The sequence below is a fragment of the Stegodyphus dumicola genome, chromosome 12 (genome assembly GCF_044657685.1).
Source record: "Stegodyphus dumicola isolate Sdum_Otavi_A_Nest chromosome 12, ASM4465768v1".
Lineage (NCBI taxonomy): Eukaryota > Metazoa > Arthropoda > Arachnida > Araneae > Eresidae > Stegodyphus > Stegodyphus dumicola.
The window spans coordinates 84,095,353-84,118,858 of NC_140779.1; the positions used below are offsets into that span (position 1 = coordinate 84,095,353).

The 23,506-nt window shown below is 31.8% G+C and overlaps 1 protein-coding gene across 3 annotated transcripts in view; it reads right to left on the minus strand.

The window, feature by feature from the left end:
• LOC118202849 (uncharacterized) overlaps positions 1-17,243 on the minus strand; it is a 48,641-nt gene extending 31,398 nt beyond the window's left edge. Inside the window, exons 1-6 of one of the 3 annotated variants that reach the window (XM_085827437.1) lie at positions 17,040-17,243; positions 10,961-11,095; positions 10,090-10,231; positions 6,626-6,764; positions 6,270-6,447; positions 4,903-5,069 (exon numbers count right to left, since the gene is read on the minus strand). In XM_085827437.1, the coding sequence (XP_085683563.1) occupies positions 4,903-5,069; positions 6,270-6,447; positions 6,626-6,764; positions 10,090-10,231; positions 10,961-11,083 (749 nt within the window). In that variant the 5' untranslated portion in view covers positions 11,084-11,095; positions 17,040-17,243. Of the gene's footprint in view, positions 1-4,902; positions 5,070-6,269; positions 6,448-6,625; positions 6,765-10,089; positions 10,232-10,960; positions 11,096-15,264; positions 15,442-17,039 lie in introns of those variants that run through there. The other 2 variants (XM_085827436.1, XM_085827434.1) reach the window with 2 other exon arrangements.
• Positions 17,244-23,506: the final 6,263 nt, after the last annotated feature.

Sequence of the window (23,506 nt, forward strand, 5' to 3'; positions counted from 1 at the left end):
AAGTCTATTAAAATTCAAAATGGTATGCGATCAATTAGTAATATTGATTTAAACCAGTTTTTAACTGGGCATGGAAGATTTCCCGCGTACCTCTCGAGATTTAAGTTACAAAATTCAGACTTGTGTGGTCATTGCCATCAAGTTGGTAACGCAGATCACTTCTTGAATCTTCCTTATTGGAAAATTTGAGAAAGAAATGTTTGGGAGATAAGTCATGGAACTTGAAAATCGTAAAAACATATTCTAAATGTGCAATGGATTTGATCAATTCTAATATTGAATTTGGAATATTTGTTTAGTATTGTGTATATTTATCTTTTGATTATATGTATTATATTTTCAGTTATGAGTATTTATAGGTTTACTACGAAAATTTTGAAGTTTTTCCGTGTAGCGTTTTATTTAATGCATTGTGGATGTTTTGTACATGCGGTATTTCGAAGAGATGCAGTTGATTGTTACGTAGATATGGCCTTGCAAATGTTGAGAATCCTGATGGATTAGCAGATTTAAATTATCGAAATTAGTGGTTTTGAGTTTTAGGATTTTGATTTTGAAATTTTAAATTTTATGGAATTTTTATATTTTTTAATTGTAGTTTTTGATTTTAAAATGTTCTGAAATTTTAAAGTTTTAAAATTTTTCTTATATTCTGTTCTTAATGGAGTAATTACTAGGGTTTTAATATGATACATGGCAATCTTAAATTTTTCCAGTTTCGGTTATTGGCAGTCCTGGAGCTTTTTTTCTATGATTATTAAGGATAATTAATACATTTGAATTCAGATAGTAGTAGGACTATTAAAGTAAATTTTTAAAATAAATTAATAGTTTAAATAGAATTATGATTATACAAATAATATGCTATTAAAGTAATACTGTAGGGAATTCGGTTTGACCTTCTGCAGGTTATTTAAATTGGGAATTCCTCGATGGCTTTGGACCGCCTGTGCCTGTTCCGAAAATTCATGTGAATGAATAGTTCTTGAGAGTTTCAGCCACTCTGTTTGCTCGTGGGGTTTTTCATTGTTTTTGGATTTTGAATGTTGGTGTTGTGCTTCGTTGTTTGTATGTCTCTTCCTTATTTTTAGTTCGTTAATTAACCTCCAATTATTTTTAGATAATTAGCTTCCTTTTCTCTCTTCTTTCCTTTTTTTGGTCTTGAAGGGGTCGACCTTTCATAATCATATGGTCATGGGACTAGGAGGATTGGGTCTTCCCTGTATTATGACTATTATGACTCGGAGGAGGGCTTTGATAACGTTTTCCTCAGTTGGCTACAGCGTGTATTTCGACCACGTGATGCGGAGCGGTTGCGCTGAAAAGGTTCAGCTTGGATGACTACTAAGTGAGCAACCTGTTTGGACAGATCATCAATATAAGCTTGTAACGCCACAATACCTGGATCAGGAGCCTGCACTGCGTGTATTTGCGCTGGAATGGCCATCTCGTGAATTTTATCAGCGATTTCGGGAAGATTTTTAAGTGGCTCGCTACTGGCCGCTAAAATAGTTTTCATCCATAATGTTTTAAGAATGTTATCCGTTAGGTTACCGGCGACTAAATCTGACATTTTAGACAGCAAGTGAGAAGGCCTCATATCACCCAACCGTAAATCATGCAACAGCTGCTCGATTTTAACTGTCTCGGATTCTTCATAAACAGAAATTAATTTTTTTTTTAAAGATTTGTATTTGTCCGTCGTCGATGGATTCAAAATTATTTCATGAGCTGATTGCAGTACCTCTGATTCTAACGCAGCGATCACTGTATAAAATTGAGTTTCGTCGGCAGTAATGTGACTCAACTGCGCATCCAATTGAATGAACCATAACGATGGGTCTCGGCGAGAAAAAGGCGGTGGCTTAACTGCCACTCTCGCCAATTGCGAAGCAGCATCGTTGTCAACCACTTTAGCTCAATCAAATATGCACAATAATAATATGTATAGAAAAATAATGAATATGTATATAGTGACACAGTTTCTTGGTACTCGAAATCAGAGAAATTGGAGGCTCAAATGCAGCAGACGATACATATATCAGCTGAAATTATGACAGAAATATGTTGACTCACCGGAATGCGGCAAAAAGCTTGAAATGACAAGCGAATGTCTTACGTGCATCTCATCACACTGGATAACTTACTGCTGCTCAGAATTTAGACATATAAACTGCGTACTTGTGCAACATTGAAGGTTGCCATTCGCAATAAATACGTGTCACCAATTATGGTAGTACAATTTTTTGAGACAGATCGTTAAACAATTATAACAATTGAATGGAACAAATATTATTTTTGTTTTTGGTTGCTATGGGTTATCAGACTGGCAGAGTTGAGTTGTAGTAGGTAAGTTGCCACATATCTGTGTATCTATAATGCATATTAAACTTTTAATTGTTTAAAAACTGTACTTTTTAAAACACTTATATAAATATGTAAAATAAATAACACCTTTTTAACTAATTCTAGATCATCGTAGGTCAGATTTTTCCGCCGACACAGATGCATTTCCGAATCCAAGGCTAGTGCAGTTAGGTAGTGACTAATCTTTATATATTTTTGAGTATTTTATGGCAGATTCAGCATTTTATTATTATTTGCATTATTTTCTTATTACGAATATATTCTATACATTATATTACTGAAAGTTTTTTTTTTGTGGGGGGGGGCGCCAAAAAGTTATTTTGCCCCGGGCGCCAGTTACGCTTGCTACGCCACTGACGATGCAGATAAAACGAAGTTCGGGGTTAACAAAATCTTCGCCTTCGCAGAATTACCTGAAGAATATAAATATGATTTTAAAAAGAAAAAACGGAAGATTTTTGACAGCTGAGAAATTCAAAATTTACGTAGATTTGTCACTGTTATTTTGATTAAACTTTGTGTTAATCTCTGCAAAGTATAGTGATAATTTCAAAGCTCAGTTAAATTTACTTTTTATTGTAACCGTCACTACTAATTGGACTTTCTCATTATCTATGCATCAATCCGAATTTTAATCGGATATTAATACAGTTTTATTAATCACAAGTTTATATAATATAGAATTTTAAATGAAATGTTTTCCTTTTGATAGGTTTGTAAAATTCTGTTTTTTCGATTTAAATTTTATACAAAGTTTTTTACATATTTTTTTTTCCTTTCTTAAATTTAGAATTTCTAATTCGGAATAAAAAACTTGCACTAGACATTCCAATTAAGAATAACAAGTACAGAATTCAAAGATACTTTTAAAATACCGGAAGTGAATTATACTGTTGTTACGTAGAAAAAAGGAAAAAATTACCTTTACAATTAACTCTTTAAACTGATTTAACTAACTTCTTGGTGCCGCGACAAAAAAAAAAAAAAAAAAAAAAAAAAACTCGCACTAAGTACTTACTTCTTTCATAATAATCAAAATCTTAACATTTTAAAATCAAAAAGAAATTGAAGAAAATAACCTCCCTGGTGTTTTGGTAAAAAAAAACAAAGATTATTTATCAAAACAAAATTCGAAAATGTACTTCCGCAACAAAACCATCAATCTACTATCTCTCATTAAAATAAAACTAATTCAGATCTCCAACCTGAAAACACATAAATTTCAATACAAAATCTAGAAATAGCCCTAAACCCTTAACATTTAAAATACCACACAGATCTCTTCAAAAGACCAGGGAAAGATACATCTCACAATTAAGACGTCTACTCACAAAACCAAAATAAATTAAGTAATTGATCGTATAGTCACAACTCTTAAAACTGATTTTTCTACTGCTGCAATATGGTTACCCAGATTCGATTGAATAACCATGTTCCGTAAGGATCACATGGGTGACCTACAGTAGACCACAATTTAACTCAAAGAAACATACAATAATAAAAAATAATAAACACATTTATTGAATATTCTCACACATTATAATTTAAGATAGCTGGCCAGACTAGCCCTACAAAAATCTTTTAAAAGTTACTCATACTTTTCTTTCATATCAATCTCATTTTAAACATTATTCCATTAATACAAAAATCATCGTGAAACACCTCATATTAATCATTTAAACATGTACTCAATTTAAACTCATGACAATTAAACATTTAAAACATAGCTAACACTTTCTCAATTATTTTTTTTTATCTATTAACAGCAAAATACAAATTTTAATCTATATAAAAAGTCGGCTAAAGCGTTAGAATTTAATTCTTCCCAAATCCTAACGATTACTTATAAAAGAAAAGCAAAATAAAATAGACATGCACACTCACGAATTCAGCGTAACACAAGTCTGAACGACTCGAGGAGCAGCGATCCAGTCATAAAACGTCGAAACAATTTCTGCCAAAACTTCGTCGTTGTCAGGCAAACCGATACTGAAGTCAGTTCAACGGGAAATTTTGTCCAGTTCAAAATAGTTCAAATAGTTCCAGCACTACTCTGTCCGATAGCATTTTAACTCTAAAATCATCCTTTGAAATGTTCGTGCTGACGCTGTGGATAAAAACAGACAAACAGACAAGAGGAGATGACGACTGTCAATAATTTCTGGAATAATCTGCATCTTCAGCGTGAAAGCTTCGGAAAAGTACTTGAAAAAGAAAGCCTTCCCTTTATTCAATATTATCATCACAAAATCTGTATCATCGGCGCGAGCAATAACGGACAAAGAAGACGGGCTGGCTGCATGGGCGTTTTCGTGGTTTTCCCCATATGTAACGTGTATACGAGCCAGTTTTCCTTAGAAAGTCCTCCACGAAGGCATCCCTCCCCTTAGGCAGATAGCCCTCGAGGCTTTGCCATAATCACATACACACACACACACAAAACGATTTCTTATCGGTTAATTATATTAAAAACACAACTAATTAAAAATGTTCTACTTCAAGTGCTTAAATTCTAATTAATAACCTATACATTACCTTATTCGTTTTGCTTCTAGTAGAGGGATTTTAAGGAATGCTACTGTTTCTTTCTGTACTTGGATAGCCAGTTGTCCTAGTACTGTAAATTTCTTGAAATTGGTGAAGGCTCCAGTACAGAATAGCACCCTTTTCGCTTGCACACGATTTCCGTTTTCAGTTAAAATCTGGCAAATGAATGGAATTATCACTCAAGAATGTTTTATGGTAGCATGAAGACTGAAAAAATATGCATTAATTGTTTTACACAAAAATTCCTAAACGATTTCCAGAACTATGAAAGAATTAAAAAGAGGTTACATTACGAAATAAAGTGAAAAATCGTGTCAGATGTAACACAGATTTATAAAAGGTAACACTGGTACAGATGTATAGTAGGAAAGCCTGGAAACAGTATAACTAGAAATAAGTAATCCAGAAACGCTTGAGGTAATACGTAAGGTCTCCGTCTCGAGTTTCAGATTATTTGCTTTAATGATATAGATTTGCTTTATGATGTTAGAAACCTTACTCAATGAAAAGGAATGCTAATATATATATTTGTATTTTATGTCATCTTACGAATTCCATTGTTCCATTGTCTAATTAGTAGCTTGACTAACATTAAGATTTTAGATTTGAAATCAACTCTTTGGCGCACAGTATACCATAATTCAATTATCAAGAGGGTTTTAATCATAAAATTCTGCTCAAACTGATTTTTAGTATTTACATGCGTAAAACCAATCAATGCTACTCTTCCAAAGAACACACTTTTGATTGCAAAAAGTTGAACTCTCCCAACCTTCCAATGGCGGGCTCTAACTTTTTACAGGTGTTGGCCACTATAAAGGGCGGAAGCCGGGATCTCCATCGTTGCCTAATATGAAGGAAGAGACAAATTACATCCATCTCTTCTCCGGGATTCCAACTTATGCCCTTCTTCACGGCTGTCACAGTCACTAGCTACTTCCCCATTTGATGTTACCACCCATTATTAACAACATTGCGTTGTACTGTTATGAAATAAAAGTATAACACGTTTTATATTGTTCCAAATGGACGACATCATTTTAAAATAGTACTTAAGCCGAGATATAGCTGTTGAAAAAGATAATTAAAATCTAAATGTTAACAAGAGATCTAAGCAAAGCTGAAATCTAAATCAGTAGACTTTGGAAAGAAGCAAAATATTTTGTGCGCACCGCAACTCAGTGCTCATTCTTCCCCAGTTCCATGTTGATGTTTTAATGCTGAACCGGCTAAACTATCAATGATGTTAGTTTTCGTATTAGCTCGACCGATAGATATGTTTGTTAAAAGCACATATTTACTGCACTAACAATGCTGTATTATTAGAATTAATTCAGTTAATCAGTCTCACATACCTGATGCACACCATTCTTCAATTCTCCCACTTCTTCAACCACCTCATGAATTATACGACAACCTTGCAGTTTTGCCACTTTCTTCTGAGCAGCCACCATTTTTCTAGGGCTGATATGACCAGCCCCACTGTCATCCAACAGTGCATACTCATTCTCATGGAGTTTCAGAAATGGATATCTATTAAAATGCCAGCAAAAGTTACAAATCTTGCATTCTTTCATTTTAAAGCGATTAGTCAATTATCCAGTGAAATAAAATTTTCCAATTAGTCTTATTGATGTATTAACAATTACCTTCGAATTTTATTTGTATGAATTTTTTTGATGTATTACAGATAGATGTATTCGTGATTTACCTCATTTGAAATAGTTCTTCACGTTGAAGATTAACAATAGGTACATCACATGTGGCTGCCACTTGCACCATTTTATTCATGATTAAACTCTTTCTTAGACCAACGTACAGAAATCCAACGGGGTAATAGAAATGTATACCTGTTTGAAAGCGAAAATGGAAATATATAAATCAGTTATTCTGTAAGCGAAATTTGCATCTGAAAGTCATTATGTAACTAGACGTGCATACTTGTTGTTATCGCTGTGATTTATCTGACCTTGTCTGACTTTTAAAAGCTTATGCGTGTTCTCCAGAAATTTTAGAAGCGATGTTAAGTTTCGATTATAAGTGAAGACTTCACTTGGAATTAACTATCTTAATAATTAGTACTTTTTAAACCAAAAATAGTACGACAGAGTTACTGAATTTGCGGCTAGTCTTCTAAATTAAATTTACTTCAGAATATGAAAATCTTGAAAGCAAACTATTAACATATGAGGCTTAAGTCTTCTTTCTATACTAGCAAATGTAAATTGTTTGTTAAAAAATGTTTTCTGTAAGTCAAAAAAAAAAAATGTTGAATGATTTCGCATTTCGAATTAAGAAAATATCTATAAGTCTGTGCAAAAATATGCTTTAATTTTTTTCCAACAGTTTAAACCTTCATAAGAATATTGTTACGGATTTTGTATTTAGATAGATAATTTTAGTAGAATTTTAACTAAAATTGTTGTATTTCCCCATGCTATGCAGCGCGTGACAAATTTTAAGAGAAAGCCGTGCCGAAAAAGTAAGATTACAGGGGCACGTGCATTTAACATTGAGTAAGTGGATAGATATTCAGTAACTTGTAATGAAATTGAATAAATGTAATTGACCACTATGTTAGCTGTAACCGTAATTTCGCACTCTTTTTGCCTTCCAGAAATCTCGAGAAGCAGAAAATACTAGAAATATTTCGCGATTGGTTGAAAGCTATAAAAGCGGGAGAAGAGAGCATCTAAACTCAGTTGTTTAGTTACTGTTGTTGTGAGTTGTTATTTCCGCACGAATTGAGAAATCTGAGTTAGCTTTCTGTTTAGATGCACTTTTCATTGTATTTAACATTCTTAGTAATATAAAAAAGTGACTACTGATTCCGCCGTGTGATGCTGTGAACATTTGTACGAATATTTGTGTGAAAATTTCAGAGTTCTGGAATATTTCTTTTGATAGGAAGTAAATTTTCATTAACCTATAATCGGATTTTTTCATTCAATCTATTACGAAACCGAACGCACGCAATAATATTCATTTGCAAAAGCACGTTTATATTAGTATGTTTTTTGAAAATATTTCAAATTAATTTTGAAACCACAGCCATCATGCCATGTGAAACCATAATTTTTCATCTCTTCTCCATATTTCATATATTTTCGCATAATGAGCGATTTTCCTCTGTCTCATTCTTTTTTAATTACTTTAAACATTTCAGAAATATATTTTTGGAATTAAAAATTAATACCCGCCTTTTCAAACAAAACGCCTCTTATTTTACAGTGTTTATTACTTGAAAACGCATTATATAATTCTTCCTGTACCTCTTAATATTATTTAGTATTTCTGGATCTATTGAAAACATCGGATTAATAAAAATAAGAGGGTGGTGTCAAAAAGTTTCGAGGCTAGTTCTGTAACACACCAACAATTAGCAGAGAAAAGTTACACGCACAGGCACAGAAAGCACCGACTTTCCTAAGATAGTGTGACAAGAGAAATCGTCCTGTCTACATTGGGAGCTCTATAGCTGGTGCTGTTCTAATCACCTGCGTTAGTGCGTCTTTCATCATGGACAGCAAGTTAGAAGAATGAGTGAATGCGTAATTCTGAGGCAAATCCACCTACAGAGACGCTTGACATGATTTACCAATTGTACGGCGATGCTGCAATGGGTCGTTCGAGGAGCTTTTAGTCGCACGCGATCAATATCAGAAGAACATCACTAGAAGACGACGAAAGATCAGAACGAACTTCAACGAGCCCAACATCCGAAAGTGTCGAAACCATTCTGCAACTTGTAAAAAATCAAAAAATGGGACAGTTCCGACGAAATTCAAATTGCGTTTTTCATGTTTCGAAAGCGCGACTTAGGATATGAATTAGATTTATATATAGCATTGTTTAAATATAAGTATTTTGACACAAAATCCGACTTTTTCTGAAATGACATGCGAATTTATTTTTCATATTTCGATTTCATGACTCAAACTATGCCAAACTTCCAAGTTTTGTAAAAATCGCACGAGTAGTTTTTAAAAAATTAGCTCTCAAAAATCTTAGCTCCTCCATGTTAATTGAATTTGATATATATTTCTCAATATCTCTTTTTTTTATTAAACTTATTTGATTCTTCCTTTCATATTTCTAAATTTAGGTTCATTCCAAATAAAATTCGCCCATTTTTTATGATTTATTTTAAAAATTTATATTTTTAAATAATTTTTATAAGTTTTTCGAAAAACATTTTGAGCTATAACCTATAAAAGTTTTACGATCATCTTAAAGTAGATGTATTTTTAAACATATCTGCGAAAAATTAGAGCATTTTATTCAAAATTTCCAAAGATATACGCGAATTTATATATTGGCGCGTTTTCAAATTTGGCATATTTGTTGAAAGCGGTAATAACGAAAATGTCATTTACGCACTTTGTTAAAATTATTTGAAAGCAGGAACGATGTGACTTTTTTCCCGCAATGTAAAAAGATAGGAACGATGTGACTTTATTTCCAGTCCTGCACAATGGAAGGGAAAGGAAAATAGGTTGCCGTACATTAAGAAGTTCGCCAATTGCATTATTCTTGGCTTAAACTGAAAAAAATGCGCCAAGTTAAATATTTGAATTTCTCCGTAAATTTCGCACCAAATTTTACAAAATTTAATATTTAGGCATTATTAGTCGTAGAATTGAGATATGGGAAAAAAATTGGTATGTCATTTCAGAAAAAGTCCTATTTTATGTCAAAATACCTATATTAGAACAAATCTATATATAAATGTAATATATATCCTAAGTAGCGCTTTTTTTCCTTCCTCAGTGAACATGAGGCTCGTCGCAGAATAATCTACAATATAACTGCCATTGTCGGTGTGTCATGCAGAACAGTACAGACAATCCTCATTTGTGATTTGAACGTGCTCCGTGTTGCTGCTACGTTCGTTTCCAGACTGCTGCCCCAAGAATAGAAGGAACGCCACGTCGAAACCTACGAAGAACTCGGTCAGCCGTGGATGGCCTGTCCTTCGTGTCGAGGATCATTGCCGGCGGCGAAATTTGGGTTTGCATAAATACAGCCACGACGTGTAAACAAAGCTGTCTGAAAACTTTTTGATACCACCTCGTATCTCTAATTTTTATTTGAATAAAACTAGAGGTGATTTCTGTGGTGGATCAAATTTAAGGTTTAATAATGTGCATATTACATGTAATTATTTTACATTACCTGATAATTCTTCTAACTCTTGAAATCTTCTGATAGAATGCTTTGACAATATTTGGTAAACAGGATCGTCATAAAGAATTCGGATTAATCTTCCTTCGTCATAATGTGATGAAAAGATGTCACGCTGCTGTCTTTCTTCTGGCTTTATTTAAAATATTCCGCTCTTAGATAGTTAAATTTCAGCAATACAATATGTCATAATGAAATAAAAGTTTAGTTTATTGTAGTAATAAATCTGAAGTCGTGTAATAATATTTAACAATTCATATTTTTAATACTTTTTCATAATACTGCAATAATCTTTTTCGTCCAAATACTGTAGCTTCAAATATTTACTTTAAATGTAATTGGAATACCGTATAAGAAAAAATACTGTATAAGTAAAACCTCAAATTTCAATGTAATCAGCAAAATTGTCTATTCTTTTTTATTTAAAGGTTATATATATTTAGAAAACACTAAATTTTTAATCTGGTTTCAAGCGTTCGCTCTTAACAAGTTAATTTCTTTAAATTAGTAAATTAGTTTATTTTTTATTCAAATTGTTCGATAATTTTTCACTTATAAATCTTGAAAGGATTAAAGCAATAAATAATATCAAACGTTTGTCGTTCTTTATTATTCTCATTTATATTTAAGGATTTTCAGTCTTCTGTTTGTCATGAGGAAGTGGACATAAATGGAAATAGACGTAATCTAGAAAAAGGTTAAATTGTTAGCTATATACAAGGTCCTCTAAACTGTCATGTAATTAATTTTGCATAGCAGTAAACATAGAGATGTTCATTATGTACTCAAAGCTAAGTTACATATGACTTTTTCATCTTTAATACAAATTGTTCATTAACTTAAAAGTAATAACTGGTATTACCGTTGGTTCGTCAGGTCCTATCAAACAAACTTTCAAAGCTGCATTCGCTGAAGCATGTCTAGCAGCGGCGGATCCAAACATACCTGCACCAACAATGCACAAGTCGTAAATTTCTTCAACCATCTCTTCTGTTTGCTGCAAGACAGAGAAAATAAACGACAATGAATTAAAATCTGAAGTGGACACAACATGACTTCCTTGACACTTTTTTAAATTAAACACATTTTTTGCTGCACTTTCTTTAAACTGTTTTTCTGTAATTACCCTAACTTAATTAACGGATTCCTCAAGATAAGGGAAAAATGGCATCAGCAGCTGCAAATTTTTTGAAATTTAATATCCCAATCAATTTCTGTATACGGAAGTCAAATTTCCTATAAATTTATTTTTTTCAGAACGAGTATAAAACTCTCCCAAATATATACTTAGGAACGAAGAAACCGCACTGAAAGTTAGATTTCGCTATCTGTCGAATTCTTTTTTTTAATTTTGACGTTGCCAAAATATGAATATTTTCGTCATTTAAAATACTTTTCTGACACTGCGGTGAACGACTGTAAAAATAATGGCCAGGTAAGGATTTTTATTCGTACGTATGTACGTACAGACGTCACAAAATTATCCCTTTTGAATACATTTTAAATTCATTTGACAAGCCATTTCGGCAAAAAAGTCCTTTATTCTGTCCGTAAGTACAGACGTAACGCAAACATACTTCTCAAAATGAATTCTGGAACGGTAACAATATATATATATATATTTCAGCTGGAATATGATACCCGAAATTTTTCGCAACTACTATACTTCTTTTAATTCGTAAAAGGAAATAAAGTGAAAGAGAGAAATTCTATTATTCATTTGTAACATAAAAGCTACCTATATCTAGCCAGTTTAGGAAAGAGTTATTTTATGTTCTCATAGTAAAAAATGAGAAAAACTACAATGCACGGCAATTACAGTACAAACTTATTCTTTAAAGTCTTTTTGCAACCCTTTCGCGATTACAATACTCCCTTCACTTCGTACAAGGAAGTAAAACACTGAGCTCACCGAGCCGAATAATAGAGTGGATATATATATGTATGTAAATTTGCTTTTAGTGCAACCGATTGCACCCAAAAAGGGAGGTGCACAACTACATGTTATGGCAGTACTATATACAACATTTCAACATTTTGCTGCTACTAGTTTTTGAGTTATGCGAAATACATACATATATACGTACGCACGTACAGAAGCTACGAAAACATCTCTTCTGAATCCATTTTAAATCCTTTTATGCAACCCATTTTGGGAAAAAGAATAGTTTATTCTGACCATTACAGATGTCACGTACAGAGTGATGTACACGAAAACATCGTTAAATTGCATTCGATAGCGGTCAAAATGGATAAGTTTGTTGAAATATGATACCCAGAATTTTTCATGATTACAATACGTGTTTTACTTCGTACAATGAAGTAAAAATAACCCTGAAAAGTACTTGAAATATTAAAATATTAATATATCATAATTGTTTTGCTTTTTTAATATATACTTCCCATTTAGCTAAATGCAACAGATATTTCTTAGTCAAAAAACTCTAAACTAAGTATATAATAAATGAATCAACGTGTACTCACATTCTGCTTGAATTAAAACATGTTTATAACACAATTATTCACCTTATCATTCCATCGCTGTCACTTCCTGTCAGGATAAACTCTGAGACAGCAGAAAATCTTTCCTTCTGGCAAAATATTGACATTCATTTCTACTACCATTAGTAAATTTAATATTTTCCATTTGCTGTTATTTTTCTCGAAGAGAGAATAATCTAAAATTTTTTATTTGTTTTCTTCAAATTATAAATGATTTATGATCGCATTTTTACTGTGTTGTACGAAGTAAAGGAAATATTTTAACAGCGAAAATTTTCGGATATCATATTTCATCGAAAATATCCATTTTGACCTTTATCGAATGCAAGTTAAGAATGTTTTTGTGTCGCATCTCTACGACAGAATAAAGGACTCTTTTTTCCAAAACGGGTTTCAAAAAGGGTTTAAAAAGAATTCACAAGAGAATTTTTCGTGACGTCTGTACGTTCGCACGTATATATGTATGTGTCTAGCATAACTCAAAAACGAGTAGCCTCACAACGTTGAAGTTTTGTATATAGGGGTACTATAACATGTAGTTGTGCACCTCCCTTTTTGCTTGCAATCGGCTGCACCAAAAGTATAGATATTTATACCCACTCTGTTACTCGGCTCTGTGAGCTCAGTTTTTTAATTCTTTTATGTTGGTAAATTGTGCATTTTTTGCTTTAAAAATGATTGAATTACGTTGTTCTTATCTTTCGGTTAAGGTTTTTATACCTCTAGTTAATCTGCATGCATTTAGTTAATCTGCAGTTGTAGAATTATCAACGATTTAAAAGTTGTCTAAGTGAGACTAAGTGTAATTAACCATAACAGCCATACTTGTTTACATTTGAAACAATAATGAAATAAGTCTGTTTCTGCACCTTCAGTGTCTTTTTGCCGAATGGGATCAAAAGTAAACTTTCAGTTTTGTAAACTGAAAAATCTGCCTTCTTACCCGCTGGCTGAATTGTTTATTTTTGCGTAGAAGCTCTAATTTTACTTTTAAAAATTCTTTTTTAACTGTTTTAATTGTTCTTGGTGTTTTATATTTTTTAATTTTTAATAAAGATATTTTGAGCTTTTATGTATTTTTGCCTTTCCGCGAAGTGAGAACTGAATGAATTGAATGAGGAATATATCTCTAATGAAATTCGATGAAATAAGTTTAAATTAAATGCAGCAAAATTGCGTATAAATTAATATTCCGTACAAGGAGGTCATTTTGGTCGCATCAGATTTTTTTTAAGTAGAGATACTATTGGAACGTTTTTATAGAACGAAATATGGAAAACGATTGGCATGTCATTTCAGAAAAAGTCTCATTTTGTGTCAAAATACCTATGTTAGAATAATGCTATATATAAGTCTAATATATATCCTAAGTCTCGCTTTCGAGACATGGAAAACGCAATTTGAATTTCGTCCAACGGCCCAGTAGAACGAGAGATATAGAAGATATAGAACTGTCCCCCCCCCTCTTTTTTTTTTTTTTTATTATTCAAAGTGTACGCTGTAAGTGCTTTTAAAATGTATGTTAAAATGCTACTATTTATTCTTTTAATTTTTTAACCGTTTCGTTTAAATATTTTCTTATTTGTAAGTTTAAAAAACGAAAAAAAAAAAAAAAAAAAAAAAAAACTTTTTAAAACTTTAGATAACAGGGCCTCCGCTTGATTTGTCATTTCCCTTGATCAGTAATGTGATTTGTTAATGAAGTCCGAGTGCGTTAATGAAAATGCAAGTGGTTGATCGCGATGCACTGTGGGATCTAACAAAGGGTTGCAAGCTTTCACGTGCATATTTAATAATTTAATGTCGTTCCTCAGTGCTGAATTCATTGGGTAGGAAAGCGTTCATCAATTACGCAGTTTCTCAGTATAATCATTAAATTCAGGAAATTGTTTGCAATCATTTTGCATTCTTGCTCCTCCACCCGAAATAAAAAAGCAATTAGAACTGAACGCATTTCAGATAGTTTCATTCACTGGATAAAATCCAAATTGAGGTCACCACAGATCGTGAAATTCACAGTAGTACACAAGAATAATATTTATATAGCACAGTGCAAATAGAGCTCTGTTTAAAAGTTATTTATTTAAACTGCTCGCGCAAGCTTCTATAAAATATGCTTTATAGTATACGTTTATAGGAAGAATCAATAAATAAGATTAGAATTACTAAATCGAAACAATTTGATTTTTAATTCTTTTTAAGAATTATGAATTACCTAACAGACCTCCTTATTATTCTTCACCTTATTCCCAAAATCCACTTAGCATTGCATTGGAAATAATTTATTTGCGAATAAAATAAACCATCATTTTCAAAAGATATCGTGCTTTCATTCTATATAAACTGAATTTTGAAGTTTGGTGCAAGTATCACGCATACTAAGTTAAACTTAACATTTCTTAAAATCATGACTCGAACAATCTGCTGTCGATACCGTATTTTTTCCCCTTAAATAGATAAAATAACTCATTCAATAACTTATAGTTTCATCAAATAATTTTATTTAAACGTGGTCAGTTTTCTTAGATTGGAAGCTAATGCACAAAATTCAAGTTTAGATTAAAGTTATTTCTCCCAGTAATAATTCTTTTATAAACGTGCTCGTTTTTGTTTTAATTATTAGATTTTTAATAATATCAAATGTCAAGTATAAAGTAAACTAACCTTTACTTACTCCAACTTAAGGCTTATTAGGTTTCACAATCAGTTTTCATTCACTCATTAACCACTAACGTCCAAATATAATCTTAGAAGATAGAGGGAACAGAGAAATAAAAGTTACTGAATTTTTTTCCGAAATAATCCTTCAGATATGGAGATTCCATCTGTTATAATGATGGAACTTTCTCCGCAACGACAACCTTAATGAATGTTATCACAAATGTACATGATTCAGCAATTTTTTTTGAGGGAAAAAAATTGCCCAACCCTCTGTTGAAACTCTCACTCATCGACCGAGGATTCGTTGCAAAGCGAACGATGTCATATGTATTTAAGACTTGGTAACAAACTCATCTGTAAAAACTTGATAATCTCGGCAAACAGTGGTTGGAGTTACACAGCTGTAAAATGCAAAGTAACTGACACTTCGAGCTGTTCGAGCTGGTATAACGCGGTTTGATATATGTGCGATCTGTTGACAGTTACTTTATTTACTATAAATAATTATAAAATTATAAATTAAAAGTAATTTAATGAAAGTTAATTATTTTAGTTCAATGTTAAACAAAAAGGCTTGTTAATTGATACCGAACTAATATTCATGATAGATGCAGATACAGCAAAGTGATCAGGAATTCAAAATTTGACCGAAAACATATTTTGAGAAATAAAATTTTTGAGCATTAGCATTGACTAAAACATTGCTGTAACCTATACGTCATGAAACATTTCCAAAGTAGTTATTATTTTTGCCTAAGCATCTGAAGTCCATATATTATCCTCATGTGATTATTTTCCACTTGACTGAAATTAAATGGAATGCACCGTTTTCGTTAATGATGGTTTTTCTTTAAACTAATCTATGAATATTACGTAATAATTATAATAACTGTTTCCTGTAGTTCATATTTTATGTCTTATAGTTAAAACAACTCAATAAAAATCTGAAGGAGAATAGAAACTTTAAAACTTCTTAAGTTAATTCTCTGAGTATGTAATATACTATACTGCAATGAATTTATAAAATTATTGTAGATTAATGGTAAAAAAGGAACATAAGTTGATGCTATAATTCGCTTGAGTAAGCAGACCATGGACTTGTTCTATTTCATTAGAGGAGAATGCTTTTTATTTTCATCACATTTGCTTTCTTGTTTACATTTAAAAATCACTCATTCTAAATGATAAACAAACAATTGCTATCTTGTTTGCAGAAAAGAAAAATATCACCATCTTTTCAAGACAATGTGTAAATACTCAACTATTTAGGATTAACTATTATCATTATTATTTTCAATTACTCAAGATTCATTCCTTTTGCTATTTTCTCAAGGTTATTATAAGAATTGTTTTCCAGAATTGTGTTTTATTATTACTACTAGAACTTATACTAATACAAAAATACCTTTACAATATACTAATAAATATACTAATACAAAAATACCTTTACAATATACTAATAAATATACTAATACAAAAATACCTTTACAAAACTAATACAAAAATCGAGCTTTTTAAAAAACCGGTTTTCAAATTCAATATTTCCAAAAAAACCGGTTTTAACCGGTTTTCGAATTTTTGTCAAAAAAAGTAGAATAGAGAAAAATATTTTATTTAATTTATATAAAATAACAAAAAAGAAATCAAAATATAAAAAATATTAAGTATTATATATACATATACAAAGTAAAAAAAATTCCAAATAATATTTATATTATTTTCACTAATTTTAATTTATGACACCGACACTGATCAATATCACTTCGAGTATCTACTACCTAGAGTTCTAACCAGTGCATTCACGTATGCCAGAAGGCTGTTCACTGTAGTTTTTTAAAAATTTATGGTTCATAGCAGCCACCCGAAGGCGAAGATGTACAAACTGCGTTCATTAGGCAATCTGGTATCTTTTCAATTTCTCCTAAGAAAATAGGATTTTAAAAAACATAAAATATCCGCTGAACGGTGGCCAAGTCTCGTTCTTATTTTGAATACAATAAATATTGTTACGAATTTGGTATTTAAAAAGCTAATGTTAGTTCAATTATAAATTAAATGGTTTTATTTCTCGCGCAGTGCAGCGCGTGACGAATATTAAAAGAAAGCTAAGCCGGAAAAATTAAAAATACAAGAGCGCGTGCGTTAAATAAATAAATATCTCTTTTTGATTTCGAGAAAATGCTGGAAAATTCTAGCGCGTGATTTTAAAATCTTATAAAAGGAGGAAAACATCTCAGTTTGCAGTAGTTGCTTAGTTTGTTGTTGTTTAGAAAACTACTGTTGTTGATTGTAGCGAATTCGCGGATTAGCGTTCTTTAGCTGTTTTGAATTACGTTCTATTGGACATTTGAGAGTTAAAAGATAACTACTGTGAGATATTGTAATACTGCAAGATCATTTGAGAAAATTTAAGCATTTTTGTTGTGATAATAATAAATTTTTGTTCATTTTTCATCGGACTTGTGCATTCATTTCATAACGAACCCGTACGCACGCAACAATATTGCCTGAAATTGAAAATACTCTTTTACTTATTCATTTTTATCTAAAAATGAAATTAAAGTTATTAAATAAATATTTTTGAAGTTTATTTTATTATTTTAACTATTAATATTAATCTAATTTAAAGAAATCTAACCTGCACATTTTTAAGGAATTTTGTAAAAAAATTATGTAATTCCGAAGCATGATAAAGACATAATTTATGTGAAAACGTTGCGAAACAAAATTTGGATTATTTTAACATCCTGTGTTTTATTTAAAATCCCATTTAGACAGAAGCCAGAACATTTTATTTTACATTAATTTTTGAGAAAAAAAATTTATATAATAAAATTAAAGTTTTAAAACGTAAAATAGAAAATACAAACATAGAAATTAGAAACATACTTAATACTTAGGTTATTTTTACCAAATATAACAACTATATATTTTTGTTTCCAGTTTTCACTTTACAATATTAAGTGACCCTGTTGTTACTCGTAACTGATTGCACATATGTGCTAACATAAAATAAATAGGTTAGGCACGTCTTTTCCACGTGCACGTGAGCAGCGCACAATGCACAAGCGATGGCCAACGTTGAAAAAATGTGTTTGCTGCCATTTTCATAGAATGAATAGCAAATCAAAAAAGTTTAAAACTAATTTTGACATAATAATATCAATTCTTAATTAATAATATCATTTTTTCTTAATTAAGATACCTGATTTTTAAAACCGGATTCGAAAACCCGTCAAACTCTAATGCAGAGGAAAGATCAGATAAGCTACACACCTCAGCAGTGCATTAGCATATAGTTCGTTCCCTCATGAACTTAATAAATAATTTTAGACTTGTAAACATTATTGTTTTACGGCAAAAATTTTCTACATTTTAAATGTAAGACCTTCATTGAAGATAAGATTATGCCAAACCATGCCGATAATTGCTTTATCGAAATTGCTATCATCTTTCACCAATAATTGCTTTCATCGTTTGATATGCTGTACATGTACAGGAAAGTAAGAATAAATTCCACATAGTGGAGTTAAGATTACGAATAAGGTCTACCCTTATGGGTTATATAATTTATGGTGGTAAAGGTCGGCAGGCCGTAGAAAAAAACCATTATCCACATTTATTCACGTTAGTAAAAATCCTTTCCTTATTTCAATATAACGGATATTGAACCTTGTAGGAAGAACAAAGCTAAATTTTCAGAATGAACAAAATACTTTTATTTGAATTTTAGAACAGAACCAAAAAAAAAAAAAAAAAGATAAAATGCTGAAGCTCTTAACTATTAAAATTTTAAACTCTTAACTACTACAGTTAAAACTCTTTCAACTATATAAAAAAATCTTCCGAATTCTCTTCTTGTTGCCACACCGTAAAATTCAAGTTCTTGTCCTATTATTTATATTTCCCGTTCTTACACGATCTTTACAGGTCATGATCTTTACAAGTTACGATCTTTACAAGTTACGATCTTTACAAGTCATGATCTTTACAAATCACGATCTTTACGAGTCATGATCTTTACAAGTCACGATCTTTACAAACCCCCCACAAAAAGCACATTCGTCACCGTAGAGACAATTCTGCTCAGAGTTCATTGAGAGAGAAAGAGTTAACTGCTAACCTTGACAAAGCATCAGGATTCCCATGTGAACTTCCTTTGGCAGATACTGAGCACTTGAATCACAGATTTCACTCACAAATAAATTAACAAACCCTTCAGGTTTTTCTTTAATTCTGCTTTTTTCAGAATATGCTACCCAAGGTATATCAGAACATAAAATAGTTTTTGAGGCATCACTAAGAGTATATGGTGACATTTCAGATATATTCATTTCAAAATCTTTAAATGGAGCCTCTCCTGTTTCATCTTGAATAGACTTTTCAAGAGGTTCAGTATCAATTGCATTATGTTTAGCTGAATTAAAATCTGCATTATGAATAGAATCTTGATCTGGCTTACCGAATGCATTTACATTAGATGAGCCTTCTTTTTGAATTTGATCAGATGTATGTTGATTATGTTTTTTTTTTTTTTTTCTTCTTCTTTGGCTTTCTTTTGCCAGTAGTTTCTTTATATTGAACAGTTTCTGATGTACAAGGTACATTTTCATTCACTGTATCCACTCCTTCTACACAGTTATCACTCACAGAAATTTCAGTTGATGTATCCTGCAATACATGCTGGCTTTCTCCTATCAAAAATGTGGCATCTGAAACAGAGCTTGATTTTTTAACATTTGATAAGTCATATGATACTATTACCTCTTTTTCACTACTGGTGCCAATACCTGTCATTTTAACAAGACAATTGAAATAATTATTAGGAACATAAGCAGTTTCAGATGTACCACAAGGAACAAATGGTTGTATTTTCAGTACATCTGAATCTTTAAGTGAGAGTTTATTATTTTCACTTTGGTTGCTGATATCAGTGGATACACTAGAAGGTTCACATTCAAATAAAAGTTCTGCTCTAGGACTTAAACTGGGAATAGAAAGATTTGTCTCATCAAATTGATGCAATGAACGAGTGGTATTGTATTGCATTTGATTAGATGTTATATGATCCTGTTTCATCTTTTGTTTATGCTTTTCTTCTTTGCTTTCTTCTTGACACTTTTATCTTCGAAGGAGTCAAGTTTAGACAGATGAGAAATATTACTGCTTGTTTCTGGCAGAACTACTGCTTCAATTGTAGATGCTACATTTAAAGTATCTTCTGAAGAAAGCTGAGTTTTCACAGGTGATTGCTGCTTGTCTGATAAGCATAAGCTTTCATTATTCACCTTCTGAAATAAATTCCTGCTTTCTTTATCAACAGCATCCACTTCGACATTTGCTTTGGTTGGAACATCAGAAGATGAAATAGCTGCAACTGCTTTATCATTAACATCCTTAAATGATGCTTCTTCAATTATACCATGCTCTAAATCGCTAGTAGACATGTTTTTATCTTCATCCTGCTCAGACACTTTCTGCTTCAAAGTTTTCTTAATAGTAGTAGTAGAGTCTGTTCTATTTTAAGATACATAATTTATGCTAAGAGCTGAACCAGGAGTAATTGCTAGATTTGTATTAAGGTTTGAAACTGGATAAACTGGTTCAGCCGTTTGTGTCTGGCCGATTTTTAAATCATCTTGTATTTTACATTTTGATTTACGGTTCTTTTTTCTTTCTTACTAATGTCTCTCTTTTGACACGGCTCTGATTTTCATACGAAGTCAAGCGAATCCGAGTTATCACTGCTCTTGCTTAACATGTTTGCAGCCTTAACAGATGTTAATGGTTCCTTGGAGCTGATATGTTCATCTTCCTTGAAGCGCTGAATTTCTTCAGTTAAATAAGAACTACTTTCTAAATATTTTTCTGAAGATAAGCCAAATGAAAGCTCTTCTGCATTTTTTTAGAACTTTTCAGAGAATAAATTTTATTATTATTTGAAACGGGTATTTCTGGTAATTTATTTTGCAATTCTTCACTGCTTCCTATTTCTGAAAACTGGTATTTTTCAACCACTTCTCTATGAGATGATTCGGAACAAAGTAATATGCCATCATCGAAAGTATATGAATTTTGATTTTTATTTGCCCATTCAAAGCATTATTTCAGAGTTTCGTCTTGTTCTTGATGTGTCTTGAATTCTAGTCTTACTCTGTTCGTTGTTTTCAGAGACTCTAAGTTTTCTTGGGAAATCTGATTAACAACAGCCAAATTTGTAGTATTATCTTCAACTGGTGAGGGTTCATCATCTGTCTCTTTGTACTTTAAGGGTGATGCATCCCAATGACGATCACTGTTCCACAGTTCGATATTTCCACAGAGCGTTTTATAAGCTGAAGAACTCAATAGCAAGTCGGTAACTAGCTTTTTTGAAACAGCACACGTAATGGACACTCTACCTTGAAAATCATCGTCAATTTTCATCTGGAAAATCTTTAGTGGAGTAATTTCGTTTTCACTAAAAGCAGAAGATATCTCTATTTTACTTTCTCCTTCGCAAGGTATGTTGTCAACCAATTTCTCACGGACTACTGAAATTTGTGCTCCCGTGTCTACGATTCCATTTAGAATAATATCTCCACATTTAACTTTGACAAGTTTTAATTCATCTATGTTTCTAGACACGTGCACTGATTTTGAGACAGGAATATAGAGATCTTGGCAGTTAGCACTTCTGGTTTTTCTTTTTCTGCAAGGGGTGCTTGTGTTTGTATTAAGTTGTTTTGTGCTGTTGCAGAAGCACTTCTTGGTATCCGACTATCATAACTTAGATGTATGACCTTCTTTTCCACAATTATAGCAAGTTAGTTTGAAACTAGGCTTTTGTGGTTCGTCACTCTTACGGGATGGGTACACTCTTGGCGTGTTTTCAGCGGACAGTGATTTGTTTCTGAAAGCTCTTTCTGGAAGTGGAGAACGAGGTTGCCATTTTTCATTAGTTCTGTCTGTTGATGGATTACCCCCAGTCCGTTTTGAGATATTACGAACACTGTCATATTCGTTAAGTTTATCAGCTAATTTGGTTGGAGAAACGAACTTCGCCCAATCGTCAAGAAGATGGTCTCTTACTTCATAGCGTACTCTTTTCTTAATTTGGTCAGTAATAATCAAGTCTTTTAATGCGGCAAAATTTGTGATTTCAAGACCATTGATCCATTTTTCAAAATAACTTGTAATTTCGTAGCAAAAATCTCTCCATGATTTTTCAGCGCTCTTTTGGGCATCACAAATTTTTTTCTAAAGCATTCAGGATTTAATTTAAATCTCTTCAATAAAATGGCCTTAATGTACTCATAATCTTCAAAATTTTCTCCAGATTCCCTACCAATTAATTGAATGATTTCAGATGGCATTAAAGTCAATAAACATGAAACCCAATCTTTAGGATCAATCTTTGTCCTTTTAGCTTGTCTTTCAAATAAGGATAAATAAATCACAATATCATCGTGTCTTAAATTGAATTTGGGAATAAGCTTAATTAAATAAAAATTATGATGTCCATTTTCATTTGTTGGTGGAGTTTGTGTTAGTCTAACACGAAATTCAATTTCGAGTTTCCTCAATTCAAACTCCATTTGCTCTCTTTTCTGGTGTGCTTCTAATTCTTCTTTCCTTCGTTGTTCCTCAATCTCTTCTTTCCTTCGCTGTTCCTCAATCTCTTCTTTCCTTCGCTGTTACTGTTATCTCTTCTTTCTCCTTCCTTCGCTGTTCTTCTTCTTTTCTTTTCCTCTCTTCAACAATCGTTAAAAACACTTCTTTAGCAAATGCTTCATCATATGTATCACTTTGAATTATTCATTTTTTATCGCCACGATTTTTATACTTGGATCTACTTGAATTTCTAATTCAGCAGCTAAAACTACCAAATCCTCTTTTTTCCCACGTCCCATAAAAGCCATGTCTCAGTTTTAAATAAACCTTATTCTTTGCAAATTTAATAAAAAAACTAATTTCTTGTTAATGCGTCCTTCAATTTATCCTTAACATTAGTTAAAGTATGAACTCCCTGGGAAACAAAAAAAAAATCGTTTCTATGTGTAACACTGTAGCAGCTGGCTGACGCCAAGTACTGATTTCTAATTTTATTCAGTCAATAGACTCTTAGTTTTATAAAAAGCAATTTGTTTTCTTTTTCTATTTAAATATAATTCACAATGAATTTAATTTTATTCGGCACGAAAATCAGTCAGTGGAATCAATACTTAATGTGTTGTTCACCTACTCTGGAGAGTCAAACGAAATT